The 17180-nt window shown below is 42.3% G+C and overlaps 3 protein-coding genes across 3 annotated transcripts in view; all 3 read left to right on the top strand.

Moving 5' to 3' along the window:
* Positions 1-3255, top strand: part of fam117aa (family with sequence similarity 117 member Aa) — a 10214-nt gene extending 6959 nt beyond the window's left edge. Inside the window, 5 exon segments of the mRNA XM_069165439.1 lie at positions 1-21; positions 338-454; positions 855-1080; positions 1193-1367; positions 1669-3255. The exon segment at positions 1-21 is cut by the window's left edge and continues 24 nt beyond it. Of these exon segments, the coding sequence (XP_069021540.1) occupies positions 1-21; positions 338-454; positions 855-1080; positions 1193-1367; positions 1669-1882 (753 nt within the window). The 3' untranslated portion in view covers positions 1883-3255.
* A 442-nt stretch (positions 3256-3697) lies between these two features.
* slc35b1 (solute carrier family 35 member B1) lies at positions 3698-10592 on the top strand. Its single transcript, XM_069165350.1, has 9 exons — positions 3698-4204; positions 5398-5489; positions 5644-5774; positions 5864-5894; positions 6954-7114; positions 7240-7366; positions 8862-8968; positions 9064-9217; positions 9909-10592. The coding sequence occupies exons 1-9, from the start codon at positions 4080-4082 to the stop codon at positions 9959-9961; spliced, it is 981 nt and encodes a 326-aa protein (XP_069021451.1). The 5' UTR covers positions 3698-4079; the 3' UTR covers positions 9962-10592.
* Positions 10593-13029: 2437 nt separating this feature from the next.
* Positions 13030-16476, top strand: ndufa4a (NDUFA4 mitochondrial complex associated a). The gene is made up of 4 exons (XM_069165462.1): positions 13030-13172; positions 15489-15577; positions 15826-15886; positions 16215-16476. Exons 1-4 carry the CDS (start codon positions 13131-13133, stop codon positions 16269-16271), a joined length of 249 nt encoding a protein of 82 aa, XP_069021563.1. The 5' UTR covers positions 13030-13130; the 3' UTR covers positions 16272-16476.
* The last annotated feature ends 704 nt before the right edge of the window (positions 16477-17180 follow it).

The raw sequence follows: 17180 nt of genomic DNA, 5'->3' as shown, positions 1-17180 counted from the left end.
CAGGCAGCCGGCATCACTCAGGTACCCCCCCCCCCCCCTGTTTTTTTTTTCTTTCTTCCTGTGATTTAAAGAAGCAGCTTTTCACCGACTGCCCTCCACAGGCAGACGAGCCCGAGCTTAGTAACAGGGGTATAAAAACAAACTCGGATTCTTTTCTTAGACCGGCTGTCATCACGGCTCCCGTGTTACGCCGTCTCAGAAAGACCAATTTGAAACCGGCATGTCACGCTGACAGTTCACACACACACACACACGCAAGACGGAAACAGACACCACATGTAAAGAGACGCCCGGCCTCCGTCTGAATGTGCCTGTATTTGGCTTGTTTTCCCCTCAGACGACGCCTCTGATCCCGCTGAACAAACTGGCGCCGCGGCTGCGACGCAGCGTCGAAGGTCTCAACCTGGAGCTGGAGGAAGTGTTTGTGTCCGAGAAACCGGACGATCAGCTCGAGGTCAGCTCGCTTAAATCAGAACGGAACAAACGGCATGGAAACAACTGGAACTGCCTTTTACCTTCAAATAGTCTCGAATAAATTCAACGTATTTAAAGTTGTGACATACAGAGCTGTGGATTGAAATCATAAAAAGAGTGTAAAGTTTGAAAGGAAAAATAATGTAATTTGTGTAGTTTGAAAATGATCAAATGTTGTTTCTTCAGTTAAAAAACCCATAATAAGATGTCGCACAGTTTTTACTGTAATATCTAATCAGCTGGATTCAAAAGTTTGTAATAATTAATTACTGATCTCTTTGATGAGCTCCTTGTCCTAAAAAACAATCTTCATCTGTTCTTGCTTTTGTTTTTGTTTTTATGGTCATATTTCCTCTTTGTCTCCTCCTGAAATCTTCCAGATCCTGGACATCCCAGACGGCCACCGGGCTCCCGTCCCGGCCCAGAGGTGCAGCAGCGGCTCTCAGAGCGAGCCCTCCCCGGGACCCCTGGATCCCTCCCTCATCTCGCCCTCTCAGTCCCCGTGTCCTCTGGATCTGTCCCTCCTGTCGCCTCCGAGTTCCCCGCGTCCCTCCAATCCATCGCTCCTGTCCCCGTTGCGGTCTCCGTGTCCGATGGGACATCCCGGTGAGACAGCTCGGAGGTTTTCTCTGAAACTGTGACAAATACTTTTCTAATGTCGAGATATTTGTTTAGATTTATTTTTAGTAAAAGTTGGGATGTTTGTGTTTCTCTGCAGAGCCGGTGGACGGTGAGAACTCGTGTGCGTCGACGTCTCTTCCCTCGTTAGCACTGGATCCTCCTCTTCCTCTGCTACTGTCCTGCTCTTCGTCCCCTCGTCCCAACAAAACCTACTCGTTTCAGCGCCAGCCGCCAGAAGGCTGCGAGCGGGTTCGAGTCTGCGAAGAGGCGATGTGAGGAACACATTTAACTTTTTATCACTTTAGCCTGGATTGTGGACAGTTGGCCGCATATTTGAAGACAATATATTTTAGCTAATCAATTAATGATTTGAATAATATTTGCAGCCCTCTTTGTCGTTGTGTTCAAATCATGTGAGTAATATACAGTAATTCACACGCTTTGTGAAGCTTCCTGATTCATCTAACGACAAAATAGTTGAACTTATTGTCGTATTTAAATTTGTCTTATCTTATTAAGAAAATGGTAGAATAAAAGAAAAAAAAAAAAGTTCCATCTCTCTTTATCTTCCAGGTCGACCTGTCAGGACGAGCCTCTCCTCCGGCCGTCCTGCCCCGACCCCAACAAAGTCAACTTCACCCCCCACGGAGGCTCGGCTTTCTGCCCCGTCAGCCTGCTGAAGCCCCTGCTGCCCTCCATGGACCTCCTCTTCCGCGGGCTGTCGGTGTCTCCCGTCACCGGCTGCTCGGGCCAGGCGTCTCCCACCCGGCAGCTGGGGACGCAGTGAGCCGGACGACCTGCGGTCTCTCTGAGGACGGAACCGAGCCGCGCCGCCAGGACCCGGAGAAACCGGACGTGTTTCACACGCAGCGCGACAAAAGGGACACAACGATCACCACGATCACCGTGATGATCACCGTGACGATCACCGCAATCACCACGACGATCATCGCGATCACTGCGATCACCATGACGATCACTGCGATCACCACGACGATCACCATGACGATCACCATGATCACCACGACGAACACCGCGATCACCACGACGATCACCATGATCACCACGACGATCACCGCGATCACCACGACGATCACCGCGATCACCATGATCACCACGATGATCACCGCGATCACCACGACGATCACCGCGATCACCACGACGATCACCACGATCACTGCCATGAAACCACCAGACTCTGCGTTTGATGTCGCCGTTCTTCTAGAATAACTGTGGTCTTCGATCTGGCTGCTTTATTGAATACTTTGATTGAGCTGATATTTGCCTCATCAGCATTTAAATGATCCTTCTGTTCCTACGAGTCGACTGCAGGACTTTTAAGTCGCGGGAAGATTTATGAACGTCTTTCTTTTTGATGAAATTGTTGTTTTTTGTTCTGTGTCAGCTGTGTCAAAAAAACCAGAGCACTTAGAGTACACGTTTTACTTTTACTCTGTCCTAGTAGAGGATCTTTAAGTTTAGATAAATATTCGGCTTTACTGGTGAAAAATAAATACTTGTTGAGTTTGTTCCTGAAATTTGATAAAAAAAAATATGTCGATTGAAGAGACATATTTTTTGGCCTTTAGTTTTACGACGGCCTACTTTTCTACAGATGTGTTTCTAGGATCTATTTTTGTATCTTTGTACCGAGTTACGAAGCCGGTGATGCTGTTTATGTTTTCACTCAAGAAATTGACTCGTTCTCTTTCTGTTTATGTTAATAAACAGGAATGAACTGTTTTTTTTATTATTAGCTTTACACGCCTACAGCAGGCGTCCATATAACCAAACTGTTTTTTTTAAAGAATTTGATTGTGTCCCAGTTTGTTTCTCAATCTGAGCCCCTTTTGTGGAGCCTGACCACAAAGTGTTAAATGTTTGAATATTCACTTTAACATGGAAAGTTAATTCCCTCTGTTTTGAGTTATTGATCGAATGCATCAAACACTGTTTTTCACCGATCCTGTGCAACACATGAAAAAACAGATCTATAGTAAAACATTATTTGCATATTCTAATGAAGAATGTGATATTTGTCAACTCTGCTTCCTCATACTTGATTGTTCACCCTTTTCTTGTTTTTTAGGGTGATAAAAGTTCAAAATGTTTAGTGTGCCATTGTTAAAAAAATAAATAAAAAACACTTTTTTTCTGGGAGTCTGAATGCCTCCATCAATAATGATCATTCCTGTGGTTTCTCTGCTGTTTGTTGTTGTCTGCTTTGGACACGTGGATTTACGGTTTTAAATGTAAGCCCCGCCTTTTTAACCACAATCTGCTTCGTGATTGGTCCGTCGCGGCTCTCTACGGTCCAATAAACTTCATCCACATCCGAGGACGACAAAAGGGCACGCGACATTTTCAGGGAAGGACCTCTGATTTTTGAAATAGCTGTCTTTACATTTGCCATGAGACAAAACAGGGCTGTTAAACGTAAATTTGATCAAAAACAATTCACGTATCTGTTAGTATTTTGTTTTCGCGATTGATTAGTTTACATTCAACACATTGTCATCATTTAATCATCAAGATTTACTTTATTTAATTAACTTTGAAAGAGTCAGGCTTGTTTGTTGACACCTCCGTCAGTCCTTCATGAAGAGTTGTCCTGGCACGATGTTTGTTCTCTTTTCTAAACGCAGGGTTTAACTTCTGAATGAAGAGCTCACCTGGCGGCTCACCTGGCGGCTCAGCTGTTCTGTTACACAGCTGGGACAGCGATGCTTTTGATTTCGCACGTGTCCCGTCGAGATGATACAAAAGAAACGTGATGACGTGATATCTGTGTGTTAAACAACAAACACGACGGTTCACGAGATTATTCAACAAAAACCTTCAGAACAAGAACTCACCGACAGCTTCCAGGCGCGAGCACCATTTCCGGGCTCGTGACACCGGCTACGGTGGATCGGGACGTCGGTGTGAGGGGCGCCGGGAGCGGGGCGGTGTCGGTGAACATCGCCGGGCTGGCGGACGGCGGCATGGCTGCGGGGAAGGGAGCCGGGAAGCCCGCTTCGGTGTGGGACAACATGCGGATGAGGTTCATCGTTTGCTTCCTCGGAGTCTTCGTGTGTTACTTTTATTACGGAATCCTGCAGGAGACCATGTGAGTGACGTCAGATGTTCCGTCCTGGACCAGACTCCATTCAAAAAGCGTCCAGTTTAACGTTCATGCGTATCAACAGTCCGCGAAGTCCTGCAAGCGACATGTTCATGTGACACAACTGTTTATTGTAAAGCTCAGAAAACAGCATGTGGTTGTTTGAACGAGTCAGTCTGTGATCTCGTGTGAAGTTCACAACGTTGTCTGCACACGGCGGTATGAAGGACAGTAAATCGTTAGATTTTAAAATGGAGTTTAGTACTTGACTTTTAGTCACATGAGAAACTCTAATTTATTGGCCCTCATCAGTGCTGGAAGTATTCAGACACTTTAGTAAAGGCATAAATACAGCAATGTAGAAATACTCAATTATTTGCATTAAAAAAAAGTGTATTACGTCATTCTTACATTAAGTACAAGTTAATAAGTACCAAATGTAGTTAAAGTATTCAAATAAAAGTACTGGTTCATTCCCTTTGACTGATATATTATTACATATCTGATCATTAGATTATCAATACTGAAGCACAAATGTGAGCAGTATTTGTAGCTCCTGCAAGTGGAACTAGTTTGAACTACTTTACATGCAGTTATATATCCTGGAGATAAATATGAGGGACCTTTACTGACAAATCTTCCAACTGGCTCCTTGTGCTTCTGTATGAAGAGTATGTAAAGTTAGTGGAGCTCCGTCTCTGCCGCCCGTCACACACCGAGGCGTGACACAGGTGGTATGTTGCCTAAAAGTCACCGGAGGCGACAGGGATCCTCTCTGGTTTCAAAAGGAAACTGGCGTCTAGTGAGGCAGCCCCTTTTTTTTTTTCTTTAAAAAAATAAAATAAAATAATATATATATCTGACTTTCATTTCGTGAAGTGTTTTTTTTTTACTTTTATTTTTTTAAACAAACGCCTTCACAGTTTCATTTGAGTTCTTAATAACAATTGAAATCTGACACCAGGATGTAACTAAGACAGCTGTTAAAAAACAATTCCTGGTCCACACCGCGCTGTCAGCTGTAATTTATTGCACTATGACTTCTCTTTTTTTGGAGGACCTTTTCACAGCTCGGAGGCTCATGAACGCACCATGCTCTGTACGACCAGTGATCCTGTCCAGACGGCTGACAAAGGCCGCTTCGGTTTCAGGTCCATTTTTCTGTTGCATTAAACACTCTGCTGTTTCTACTTCTGCAGCACTCGAGGTGACTACGGTCAGGAGAAGTTCAGGTTCGCCCGGACGCTGGTCTTGATCCAGTGTATCGTCAGCGCTTTGTTCGCTAAGATCTGTGAGTATTTGCTGTGCAGGACACACACAAAACTATTAACAGGGGTCAGAGAGAGTAACGTTTTTAAAGTTATAAGACTTAAAAGCTGGGAAATTATTTTAAATGATATTTTATTGAGGCTCATTGTGGCTCAAATGTTCCTCTTTACAATCAGTGATCCAGTTTTTTGAGGGCTCCAAGCCGGATCACACCAGGAGCTGGCTCTACGGCCTGTGTTCCCTCTCTTATCTCGGAGCCATGGTGTCCAGTAACTCTGCCCTTCAGTATGTCAACTACCCCACACAGGTGAGTCTGTTCTGTTTCAACCGCCCTTTTTCAGATATACGTGTATATGTGCTCTGTGTATCCTAAAGCATTGTTTTCGTTGTGAATAGGTGTTGGGAAAATCCTGCAAGCCCATACCAGGTAAATCTGATAATATCACTTCATTTAGCTTTCTGCTGTCTACCTGCATGTCATATACATAATATAATTTTACAAAAGAAGTAATGTTTTCAAAGTTAAAACTACTCCTATTGGGAATTTAGGTCATAATTTAGTCGCATGTCATGAAAACCTGAAAGAGGTAAAAATACTTCAGTAATAATCAGGTGAGTTTGAAAATATCTGCTCACTGCAAATAGCAAGCACAGATAATCAGGTGCAGATTAGTCGGTCGGTCAAACAGATTAATGTTGTGTAAATTTGTTTAGAGCTGCAACTGCAATTATTGCCAAGTATTTTGAATTGTTTTGAGTAATTTTAAATTAAAAAGTGCTAAAAATCTGATTCAAGCTGCTTAAATGTGGATTTTTTTTTTTTTTTTTTTTTTTTTTTTTTTTATCCTCCATGATGATAAACTGAATAACTTTTGGTTGTGGATTGTTGATCGGGACAAAACAAGACATTTTTAGGCTGCATGTTTGGTTTTGGAAAGTACTGGTAGACTTTTTTTTTAATTTTTTTTTTTAACCATTTTCTGACATTTTAAAACCATTAATCAAATAATTGGGACAATAATCAACAAATGAACATAATGGTTAGTGGCAGCCCTAATTTTGTCACCGCTTGCCTTTGTTTCAGTGGACAATACATGTTTCAGACTTCTCAGCTGGGCTCTCTGAGTATTAACCAACTCTGAAACTGCACGGTATCATAATGCCGTGTTTTAATATACATATTTACTTAGTCATAATAAAAATGTAGTATTTGGTACCGTACAAGCTGATCGAGGACAACCTGAGTAAGCACATTCGTTTCAAGCGTGTGAAGCGTATATGTGGCAGGTTACGGTATGTTCTGTTTGCACATGAAGGTCATGGAACAGCTTGTTTATCTCTTGTTGAACATTCAGAGGACACAAACACACTTTCACACTTTCACCATCCATGTTTCACTCTCAGGGTTGAAGGCCCGACACTGAATCCACGGTGGTATCTACGGGTCAAAACCATGCATCACGTTGTTGTTGTGGTGTCGTTGCAGTGATGATCCTCGGCGTGACGATACTGAGGAAGAAGTACCCGCTGGCCAAGTACCTGTGCGTGTTGCTGATCGTGAGCGGCGTCGCTCTCTTCCTCTACAAACCCAACAAGAGCTCCGCCGTCGCAGACGACCACCTTTTTGGCTTCGGAGAGATTCTGCTGGCGAGTTAACATACACCCCATCCGTTTTCTCTTGTAGTCATGGTTACTGTGGCGTTTCCATGACAGCGGCTCTTTCTTCTTGCTTTTTTAATTTCTTTTTGCTGGTGTGGTTCTCTGTGTCGTAGCTGGTCTCTCTGACGTTGGACGGTTTGACCGGCGTGGCCCAGGACCACATGAGGTCCCGCTTCCAGACCGGCGCCAACCACATGATGCTGAACATCAACATGTGGTCCACTGCGGTGCTGGGACTCGGTGAGTCCACCGTGCTCTTTGCCAAACTCACATCTAACAGGATAAGTGCCAGGAGAGCGTCGGCGACGTGCTCACCTGCAGCCAGAGGAGACACTAATGAGCACAATCACCTTGGTGCACTGCAGTGCTGCCAAAATATTGCAGAATGAAGTGTACTGCTGCAAAGCTTTCTCTGGAAATAGTTTCCTCAGAGCATTGCAGAGTTTTAATTCTGCTTTTTGTTGGTGTTGACAAATTAAAAATATGGTTTTAATAAGAGTAAACATGCTGGTTTCATCTGCTGCTCGTCCACTCAACAGTTTATCAAACTAGCGGCAATTTTAATATTAACAGTTCCTGCAGAGACTATTTGTCTTCAAATAAACTTAAATCAAAAGGCTGAGGGACTCTAACCCTGTAACCCTGATGCATCATGGGTATTTGATTTATGCAGGCAAAACTATGCACTATCTACACGCCTCCTGATTTATTCCGACAGTTAAATATACAGACGAACAAACACGATTCCGTGTTTCCTGCTTCGTCTTGTGCTGGAAAAAAAGCCCAAAAAACGTTGGGCCTCCAGCCTGCCTGCTTAAACAACTTCAGGTGTCCATTGTGTTACTCGCTTTACAAAAGAAATCCATGCTAACAAGTAAATAACAAAGTAATAAACAGCTCCAACACTTCTTTTCTAACGCTGATGTGAGTGGACGTTCTGTACTCTTTCATCGTCTTTTGACTCTTGGATGAATAGCTGTCGGAGGCAGTAGTTAACGGCACTTCTGATAATTAAAACACCCAAACAAAAGCACTAACAGTATGAGCAATGTTCTCTCAGGAGCCAAAAAAACCTCATTAATTCAGTGGAGGCAAAGTGTTGAGTGTTATCTTTACAGATAAGGAATCCTGCACCTCAAAGCCGTCGCTTCTGCGAGGAGATTGCTGTAATATTCCGAAGAGCAAGGCACATAAAACCAACACAAATCCTAATGAGGGGCTCCCGAGGTCAGACACTAATGGGCTGTCAGATAAAGATCAAAAAGTTCAAAGCCAATATGAGAACTGAGAGACTGTTATCGGTCTTATAACAAACTAACGGGCAGCGTTTGCTATCTGTGAGGATGTTTCCTGCCCGTCCTTCCTGGACGTCTGCCTCTCGCTTCCACCGGCCGTGTTGCATTTTAAGAAGCTGCATTTGTTTTTCATGAGTCCAGTTCCTCTCTGAATTAAGATACCCGAGGAAGTCTTCGGTTTTTGTTCCATCAGCCCGACTCCAGCTTTGAAGTCTGCTTATTATCCCAAGATGCAGAAGTATTCTGATGCCTCCACTCCTACGAGTCCTTCACACCCCCACACATAACATTCATCTAACTGTTGTTACTTCCATAACCACTTGGTGGTGCCGTACGCTTACACTCTGGACCCAGATCAGATTTTTTTGCAGCATATTAGTGTGAAGGATGGGCATACATTGAATCGTGAGATGATGGTTAATCTTCCTGTCTGCCCTCAGCGGTGTTGTGGACAGGAGAAGTGTGGGAGTTCCTGAGTTTCACCGAACGCCACCCCAGCATCCTCTACAACATCCTTCTGTTTGGGCTGACCAGTGCTTTAGGACAGGTGGGTGGACGCATGTGTTCAATCTGTTGTCTGTTGAATTTAGACAGCTCGGTGAAAACTCCAAGTCACTGGTCTCGTTTCTGATCCTCTGCCAGACCTTCATCTTCATGACGGTGGTATACTTTGGGCCTCTGACCTGCTCCATCGTCACCACCACCAGGAAGTTCTTCACCATCCTCGGCTCGGTGATCTTGTTCGGCAACGTCATGAGCACGATGCAGTGGGTCGGCACCGTCCTGGTGTTCCTCGGTGAGAGTTCCTTCTGTCTTTGGATTTATTCTCAGTGTCTGAATCCACATTATCAGTAAAAGGAAAGCTCGATTTTTCTGGGGTTGTATGAGGCACTTATCACAGCACGGAGAAGCAGGCAGCTTTAATGGCACAACGTCCTGCTGTGGACGAGGTCAGCAACAAAATGGATTTTAGCCACCCCAAAACAATCGATATCCTTGAAAGTATTTGTCTGAAGGCTGCCGTCTCTGATGGGAAGTGAAGATGTTATATCCATCTTCGCTCTCTTCAAAGCTACCACCAGACTCCTTTGACAAAAACAATAATTTTAGCTCAACTACCTCCAGATGACGTGCCGATGAATGTATTATCTGTGCCAGCTTCGTTTGTTGTTAAAAAATATATATGTAAAATCAATAAGAAGGGGAATAAAAAGAAAAGAAAAACCCCGAACTATTCCTTTAATGTGTATTATAGTAAAGTTGGAGACAGATTAAAATGTTGGCAAAAACGTGGTCAAAGCCTGAAACAGTCACTCGATCAAACAGTTCAGTCCAACTGGGGAAAACTTCCTACGTGCAGTGAGAGTATCGCTGAGCTGAAGTTAGTCATTTAAACTGCGACATGTTTTTCTTGATTCAATTTGAAGTTCTGCTGCTGAGTGGCCTTCCTCTCCTCATTACTCACAACTTCTGCTTTCTCACTTTAGGTCTCGGATTGGACGCTAAATTTGGCAAAGGCCCAAAGAAGACGACACACTGAAACATCTGGAGAGAAACGGTCCACAGCCAGTACCTTTTTACTTTCATGAGACGTCACCGTACCGGAAATCTTATACGTGCCGATATTTAGCTCCAACACGGTCAGATATTTAACTGTATTTATAAGTGAGAGTCGTCATAGTTTTCAGCATCTGTTGTGTTCTGTCGATGTACTGAAGAGAAATCTGTCGCTTGGTGATCAAGTCCAGACTGAACTGTGATGAGCCATAAACATAATCACACAACCACGAGCTTACCGTGCTTCTGTGGAGGAATTTGGACCGTCGGAAAGAGAGAAGAAAAAAAAAATCACTGTATTTAGACAAATCCTTCTCTTTCTGAAAGCAGCTCACCTCTCTGGATGGATGTCAAACCATGTAAGGACTCAGAAATACATTTCCAGCATTTAGCTTGTGAACTTGCCATCAGATGGTTTTACAAATCGATTCTTGAATATGTGTAATGTTCACACATGTACTTTGTTTCTTTAAAAAACATTTAGCCAAGTCATTTATAAAGTATAAACGGTTGTATGTAGCCCACCGTGTTACGTCCAATCTCGCTATTGAATTGTTTTTACATTTATTTTCTACAAGTTGAAAATAACTTGACATAAAAGGGAACTTGTTATATTTCATGGTGATTTCCTTTTTGTTGTTGTTGATGTTGGTTTCACACCGACGTGATTGGTTCATATCAGCAAAGATTCTCATCTCTGATTGGCTGCAGCCTGATTTTAAATGGCAGTGATTGTAAATGAGCCCTTATTGATCCAGTTAAAATGTAAATATTAGTTTATAAAGTATTTTGACAATCATTGATATCAGAATAATATGTAGGTTATACAGTTGCTTGTGTCAGCTGCTTGAAATAATACTCCAGTATCCAGACCTCCAGTCTATTGCTCCAGACCTTCTTCCTTTTCTCTCCATCTCATCAACTCTTCTCTGTCAACGGTCTGTTTCCTGAACTCTCTGAAGGAGAGCGTGAACCCTCTCCTGAAGAAACCCCCCCTCAACCCGTCTGAAGTAAACAACTACAGACCGTCTCTCTTCTTCCCTTTCTTTCTAAAACTCTGGAGCGAGCTATCTTTGACCAACTCTCCTCCTATCTCCACCATAATAACCTTCTTGACCACCAGTCTGGTTTCAACAGACCACTCAACAGAGACGGTCCTCCTTCTGTCTCTGAGCAGCTTCACACTGCTAGAGCAGCCTCTCTGTCCTCTGTCCTGATCCTTCTAGACCTTCTGCTGCATTTGACACAGTGAACCACCAGATCCTTCTTTCCTCCTTCAGGACCTCGGTGTCTCAGGCTCTGCTCTATCCTTGTTCTCATCCTACCTCAACGACCTCACCTACCGGGTAACTTGGAGAGGATCTGTGTCTGAACCTTGTCCTCTCACTACTGGTGTCCCTCAAGGCTCCGTCCCGGGTCCCCTCCTCTTCTCTCTGTACACCGACTCTCTCTGCTCTGTCCTTCACTCGCATGTCTTTTCCTACCACAGCTATGCTGATGACACCCAACTGATCCTCTCTTTTCCAGATCTGAAACACAGGTAGCAGCATGAATCCCTGTCTGTCTGACTGACATCTCTCAGTGGATGTCTTCACACCACCTGGAAATCAACCTCCACAAGACCAAACTGCTCTTCCTTCCAGGGAAAGACTCTCCCACCCTCGACCTGACTACTACCTTCAACAACTCTGTTATCCCGACCCTGACTGATAAGAACCTCGGAGACACTCCACAGTCAACTCTCTCTTACTGCCAACATCACTGCAACAACACGTTCCTGTAGATACATGCTGCACAACATCAGGAGAATACGTCCTCTTCTCACTCAGAAGGAGGTGCAGGCTCTGGTCCAGGTTCTGGTCCAGGCTCTGGTCCAGGCTCTGGTCCAGGCTCTGGTCCAGGTTCTGGTCCAGGCTCTGGTCCAGGCTCTGGTCCAGGTTCTGGTCCAGGTTCTGGTCCAGGCTCTGGTCCAGGTTCTGGTCCAGGTTCTGATCATCTCACGTCTAGACTACTGTAGCTCCCTCCTGGCAGGTCTACCTGTTAGTACCATCCGACCTCTGCAGCTCATCCAGAATGCAGCAGCTCGACTGGTCTTTAACCTCCGAAATACACTCACACTACTCCTCTCCTCCTCCTCCTCCTCCTCCACTCCTCCTCCTCCTCCTCCTTTACCTTGAACAGTAGAACTTTAGTATCTTAACATGGAACTTACTGATAGAACTTTGTAGTTTGGCTTTCTGGAAGAAATTATATTTTCTTGATTCTTGTTGTTCTGGTTTGAACCCTCATGTTGAAATGAACTTATTGTGAGTCTTTGGATAAAAGAGTCAGATAAATGAAATGTAATGTATATACAGATTTTGATGAGAGAGAATACACCAAAGGATGTATAACTGAAATCAAAGAAATGAAAATAAATGCAGTTTTTCCTGCTTGAAAGAAGGCAACAGCGCCCCCTGCTGTCAGGTTGAAGATAGACAGTTCACCAGGTCACACATCAAAGAGATAAACCAGTAAATAGTTTGTTATCTCCATCCTGTCACTCACAGCAATGATAAATATGGATTATTGAAGTGTGATTTTAATCGTTTAAACAGAATTAACTCAATCCAACATGATATAATTAATACTACAATAATCTGTTTAATCACAAACGGCTACAGTGAAGTTGTCGTGTGGGAAACCGGACTGAATAAATGCATGTTTTATATTAAAATATAATTTAATGTTGAGGTGAACTTAAATCCGTTGATGACAGTTGATGTCTTTCAGTATCAGGTTGACTTTGGGTCAAAATCACGTGTTTGTGGCGACTTCTCAACTTCCTTTAGTTTTGTTCTCAACTTCCTTTAGTTTTGCCGGAGTGAAATGTTTCGTTAAAATGAAGGCTGAGCCGACAGACGAGCATTTTAACGAAACTACGCAAAAACGAGTCCTCATTTACGATATGTAGGATAAAATAAATGCCATACACAGCCCGCGTGATAATTAATACTCGTCTGTTTCCGCGCCTCCTGTCAGGCAGTGAGCCAGCCTCCTAAGTGTCCCGGGGCCTTCCGCCCTGATCTCAGCTGATTACGTTACGCATCGTTTTGGCTCGACGACTCGTAATCCGGTTATTTCTGTACAAAGTGGGATAAGTCAAACTCAAAATGCTCGCCACCGTCCGCAAACAGCTGAAAAACCACCCGGCTGTAAGTATAAGTCCAGTTAGAGTCGGAAAAGAGTTCAAACGTGAAGACTTGTGACGAACCGGGATCATCTGGGGAGCTTAGCTCAACGAGTTAGCAGTGCTAGCTGGAGGAAGCTAAGTTCGACCGCGTTGACTTTCAGAGAATCAACTAAAAAGATCAACTATAAAAAGATCAACTATAAAAAGATCAACTATAAAAAGAGTTTATTTACTGGAAAAAAATAATTAATGGGGTTTTATAACAAAAAATATGTTTCAAAACTCGTGATAAGTGATGCTATGGAGTCAAATAAGGTCACGGTGTTGATATATTAATATATATACATATATATATTAATATATCAATATTCATATAGATATATTAATATGTATGAATATATATCTATATTCATATAGATATTTCAATATATATATATGTATCTATATGAATATAGATATATATTCATATAGACACAAATATATATATTAATATATATACAAATATAGATATATTAAAATAGATACATATATATGTATATTTGTATCTATATTAATATAGATCTATATTAATATATGTCTATATTAATATATATATGTAGATATATTATGTATATGTATTATATATTATGTATATGTATTATATATTATGTATATGTATAATATATATTAATATAGATATATTATTATTTATATTAATATCTATATTAATATATGTATGTAGATATATTAATAACACTCAGTAGAGTTTACTGTGATTACAGGATAAATAAATCCAGTAAACAGATTCATCTGAGCACGTGACTGTTCAGAGATATTTGGTCCCGAAAGCTGAAAAAAATGAATGTTTGAGTTTATTTTTCACTAAAATAGTCAAATATGTAAAATGTATAATAATAATAATATAAGATGACATCGTGTAATTTTGTTGTTTTGACATTCTGTTTTCACTAAATGTTGGAGGGTATGATGACGTATGTTTACAGATAAAGAACGAGGATTATAAACCAGATATTTACTTATAAACCAGATATTTACTTATAAACCAGATATTTACTTATAAACCAGATATTTACTTATAAACCAGATATTTACTTTTAAACCAGATATTTACTTATAAACCAGATATTTACCTATAAACCAGATATTTACTTATAAACCAGATATTTACTTATAAACCAGATATTTACTTATAAACCAGATATTTACTTTTAAACCAGATATTTACTTATAAACCAGATATTTACTTATAAACCAGATATTTACTTTTAAACCAGATATTTACTTATAAACCAGATATTTACTTATAAACCAGATATTTACTTATAAACCAGATATTTACTTTTAAACCAGATATTTACTTATAAACCAGATATTTACTTATAAACCAGATATTTACTTATAAACCAGATATTTACCTATAAACCAGATATTTACTTTTAAACCAGATATTTACTTTTAAACCAGATATTTACTTATAAACCAGATATTTACCTATAAACCAGATATTTACTTATAAACCAGATATTTACTTATAAACCAGATATTTACTTATAAACCAGATATTTACTTATAAACCAGATATTTACTTATAAACCAGATATTTACTTTTAAACCAGATATTTACTTTTAAACCAGATATTTACTTATAAACCAGATATTTACTTATAAACCAGATATTTACTTATAAACCAGATATTTAATTATAAACCAGATATTTACTTATAAACCAGATATTTACTTATAAACCAGATATTTACTTTTAAACCAGATATTTACTTATAAACCAGATATTTACTGTCACAGAGGAAACACACTATTTACACTATTTCCTGTCCAGGATGATTTCAGCTGTCACTCATGCTGCTGGTGAGATGCTCCATGTGAATCTTCTCTTCCACTTTCCTGTTTGCTGCAGGAACTCGATCGGTGTGAACTCGGCGTCCGTCTGGTGGATGCGTCGTCTCGTGTCCGTTAGTTAGTTTCATTGGAGACGGAAACAGGAGTCCGTATTATTTCTCACGGTTCGAAGCATCTGAAGTCCCACGGAGCTCCAGATCCTGCCGTGAGGCGCGATAAGAAGCAGAGACTTCACGGACTCGGTGAACATTTGAACCACGTTTTATCTCGAGATGTTCGGAGAAGCGTCGCGTCCGTTCGGGGACTCCGGAGCGTCGGCGGGTCGGAAGCTGCCGTGTTTTCCGAGCGGTCGCGTCCTACTTGAGCAGGCCGGCGTTTCCACGCTGCCGGCGGCCTCGTCGTCTTCGGAGATATCGTCCTCTCTTGCGCTGTGACAGCTCGGCTCTTAAGTTGATGAAGATGTCTCCTCTGACGCTTACAGCTGATCCCCCTCTTCATCTTCATCGGCGGCGGCGCGGCCATGTCCATGATGTACCTCGCTCGCCTGGGCTTGAGAAACCCCGACGTCTGGTAAGGACTCCGGTTTATCACTCAAAAGACCTTCTTTCCTTTTGTTCTTCTTTTTTTTTAACTTGTGCCCTTTTCCAAAATGCCGAGTGTGCAGAGAACATGTCGAGTGCTTCTAATTAGATTTGCAGATGAGAGAACGATGTACGGAGTTCGACTCGATCACAGTTCAGTTATTGTTTCTAGACGCCTATAAAATGTCTGAAGTCACGGCCGTCTATGATAACAAACCTTTTCCGTCTTCTCTGCAGCTGGGATCGCAAGAACAACCCGGAGCCCTGGAACAAGCTCGCCCCGACGTATCAGTACAAGGTGGGACTCAGAAATCCTACGAATCACAGTCGTGTTCCTGTCGTGGTTCTCCGTGTGAAGTCGTCTCTGACTGACTTGCGTAGTGAATCTTTGCCAGAGGCGTCGCTGATCCGTGGATAATTCCTTCAGTCGGATTAATGACATAATCGGGTTAATGCTAACCTGTGTTTAACAAATCTGATGAAGTCATTAGCGACCTCACTTGATGTGATAGGAGGAGTAAAGTATTCAAAACCTTTTATCGCATGGTGATTTTATAAATCATCCGGGATCGAATGATAATCATGTAGAAAAGACTTCTATATGAAATGTGTGTTTGTGTTCCCAGTTTTACACCGTGAACATGGACTACAGCAAGCTGAAGAAGGACGGTCCCGAATTCTAAACATCAAACTCTGCTGGACCAAAAAAAGCACAAAGGTTCAAAGATCAGCTGATTTGCACACAACTTCCTCCGGAGCGATGCAGAGGCTCAACCGCACAACCGTACATCTTTCAGTTTCCTCATTGCATCTCATTGGCTGTTTGATACCGATTTATCAGTTTCAATAAAGTGAAGGAGTCTTTTCTCCTCCATACAGAGAAAAGAACGTGTTTTTTATTTGTTTATTTAGTTTTCATGTGATTTTTATTTTTACTGTCCCATTTCTTGCATCAGTTTTCAGACCAGCGTCTGAACTCTGTTTACATCTGTTACTATATCTGATCTCACCTCATGTCACCTTCGTCCTGCAGCTGCTGCATTATGTGCCACACTATTCCTTGGCTGCTGTCCAGAGCCTTGTCGGTATGGAGGGGTGGAGGGGGATGGAGGGGGGGGGGGCAGCCTTCAACCTTGCCACATTTGAACAGTGGGCTCCCTCTAGTGGACGTGATGATAAAACCTCAGGAGTCTTCTCATCAGAAGGCCCACCAGCTGCTGCTTCACGCTGGAGAGCCTCAAGATGCTGAACAAAGACTGAAACAACATGGCGGCTGTCTCCCTCCGAAAAGATTGACTTTGCAGCAACGTTCATACGGAAACGCGCGGCGGGACGTTCGGAGGTGTTTCTCCTTACAGAATGCCGTCGCTCTCGGCCAGATGAGTTTGTAAATGTCAACAGGTCGCGTCGTTCCAGCTGCAGTCGGGGAGAAATGCGACAAGGATGAGCAGCCAACGCAGAGCAGAAATGTCAAGGAGACCTTTGTGTTTGAATAGAAGCCCGCGTAGCATCTTCAGCTGCGTTGTGTTTTTCACCTTTGGGGGGAATTAACTTCTGGCACAGCGTGTAACACGGTTTCATTTTGACACCGA

This window comes from Embiotoca jacksoni, unplaced genomic scaffold, assembly GCF_022577435.1.
Source record: "Embiotoca jacksoni isolate LCO1_2020_lvr unplaced genomic scaffold, fEmbJac1.0.p SCAF_34, whole genome shotgun sequence".
Lineage (NCBI taxonomy): Eukaryota > Metazoa > Chordata > Actinopteri > Embiotocidae > Embiotoca > Embiotoca jacksoni.
Note: the sequence above shows the minus strand (reverse complement) of the source record. Positions and strands in the feature narration are given on the sequence as shown.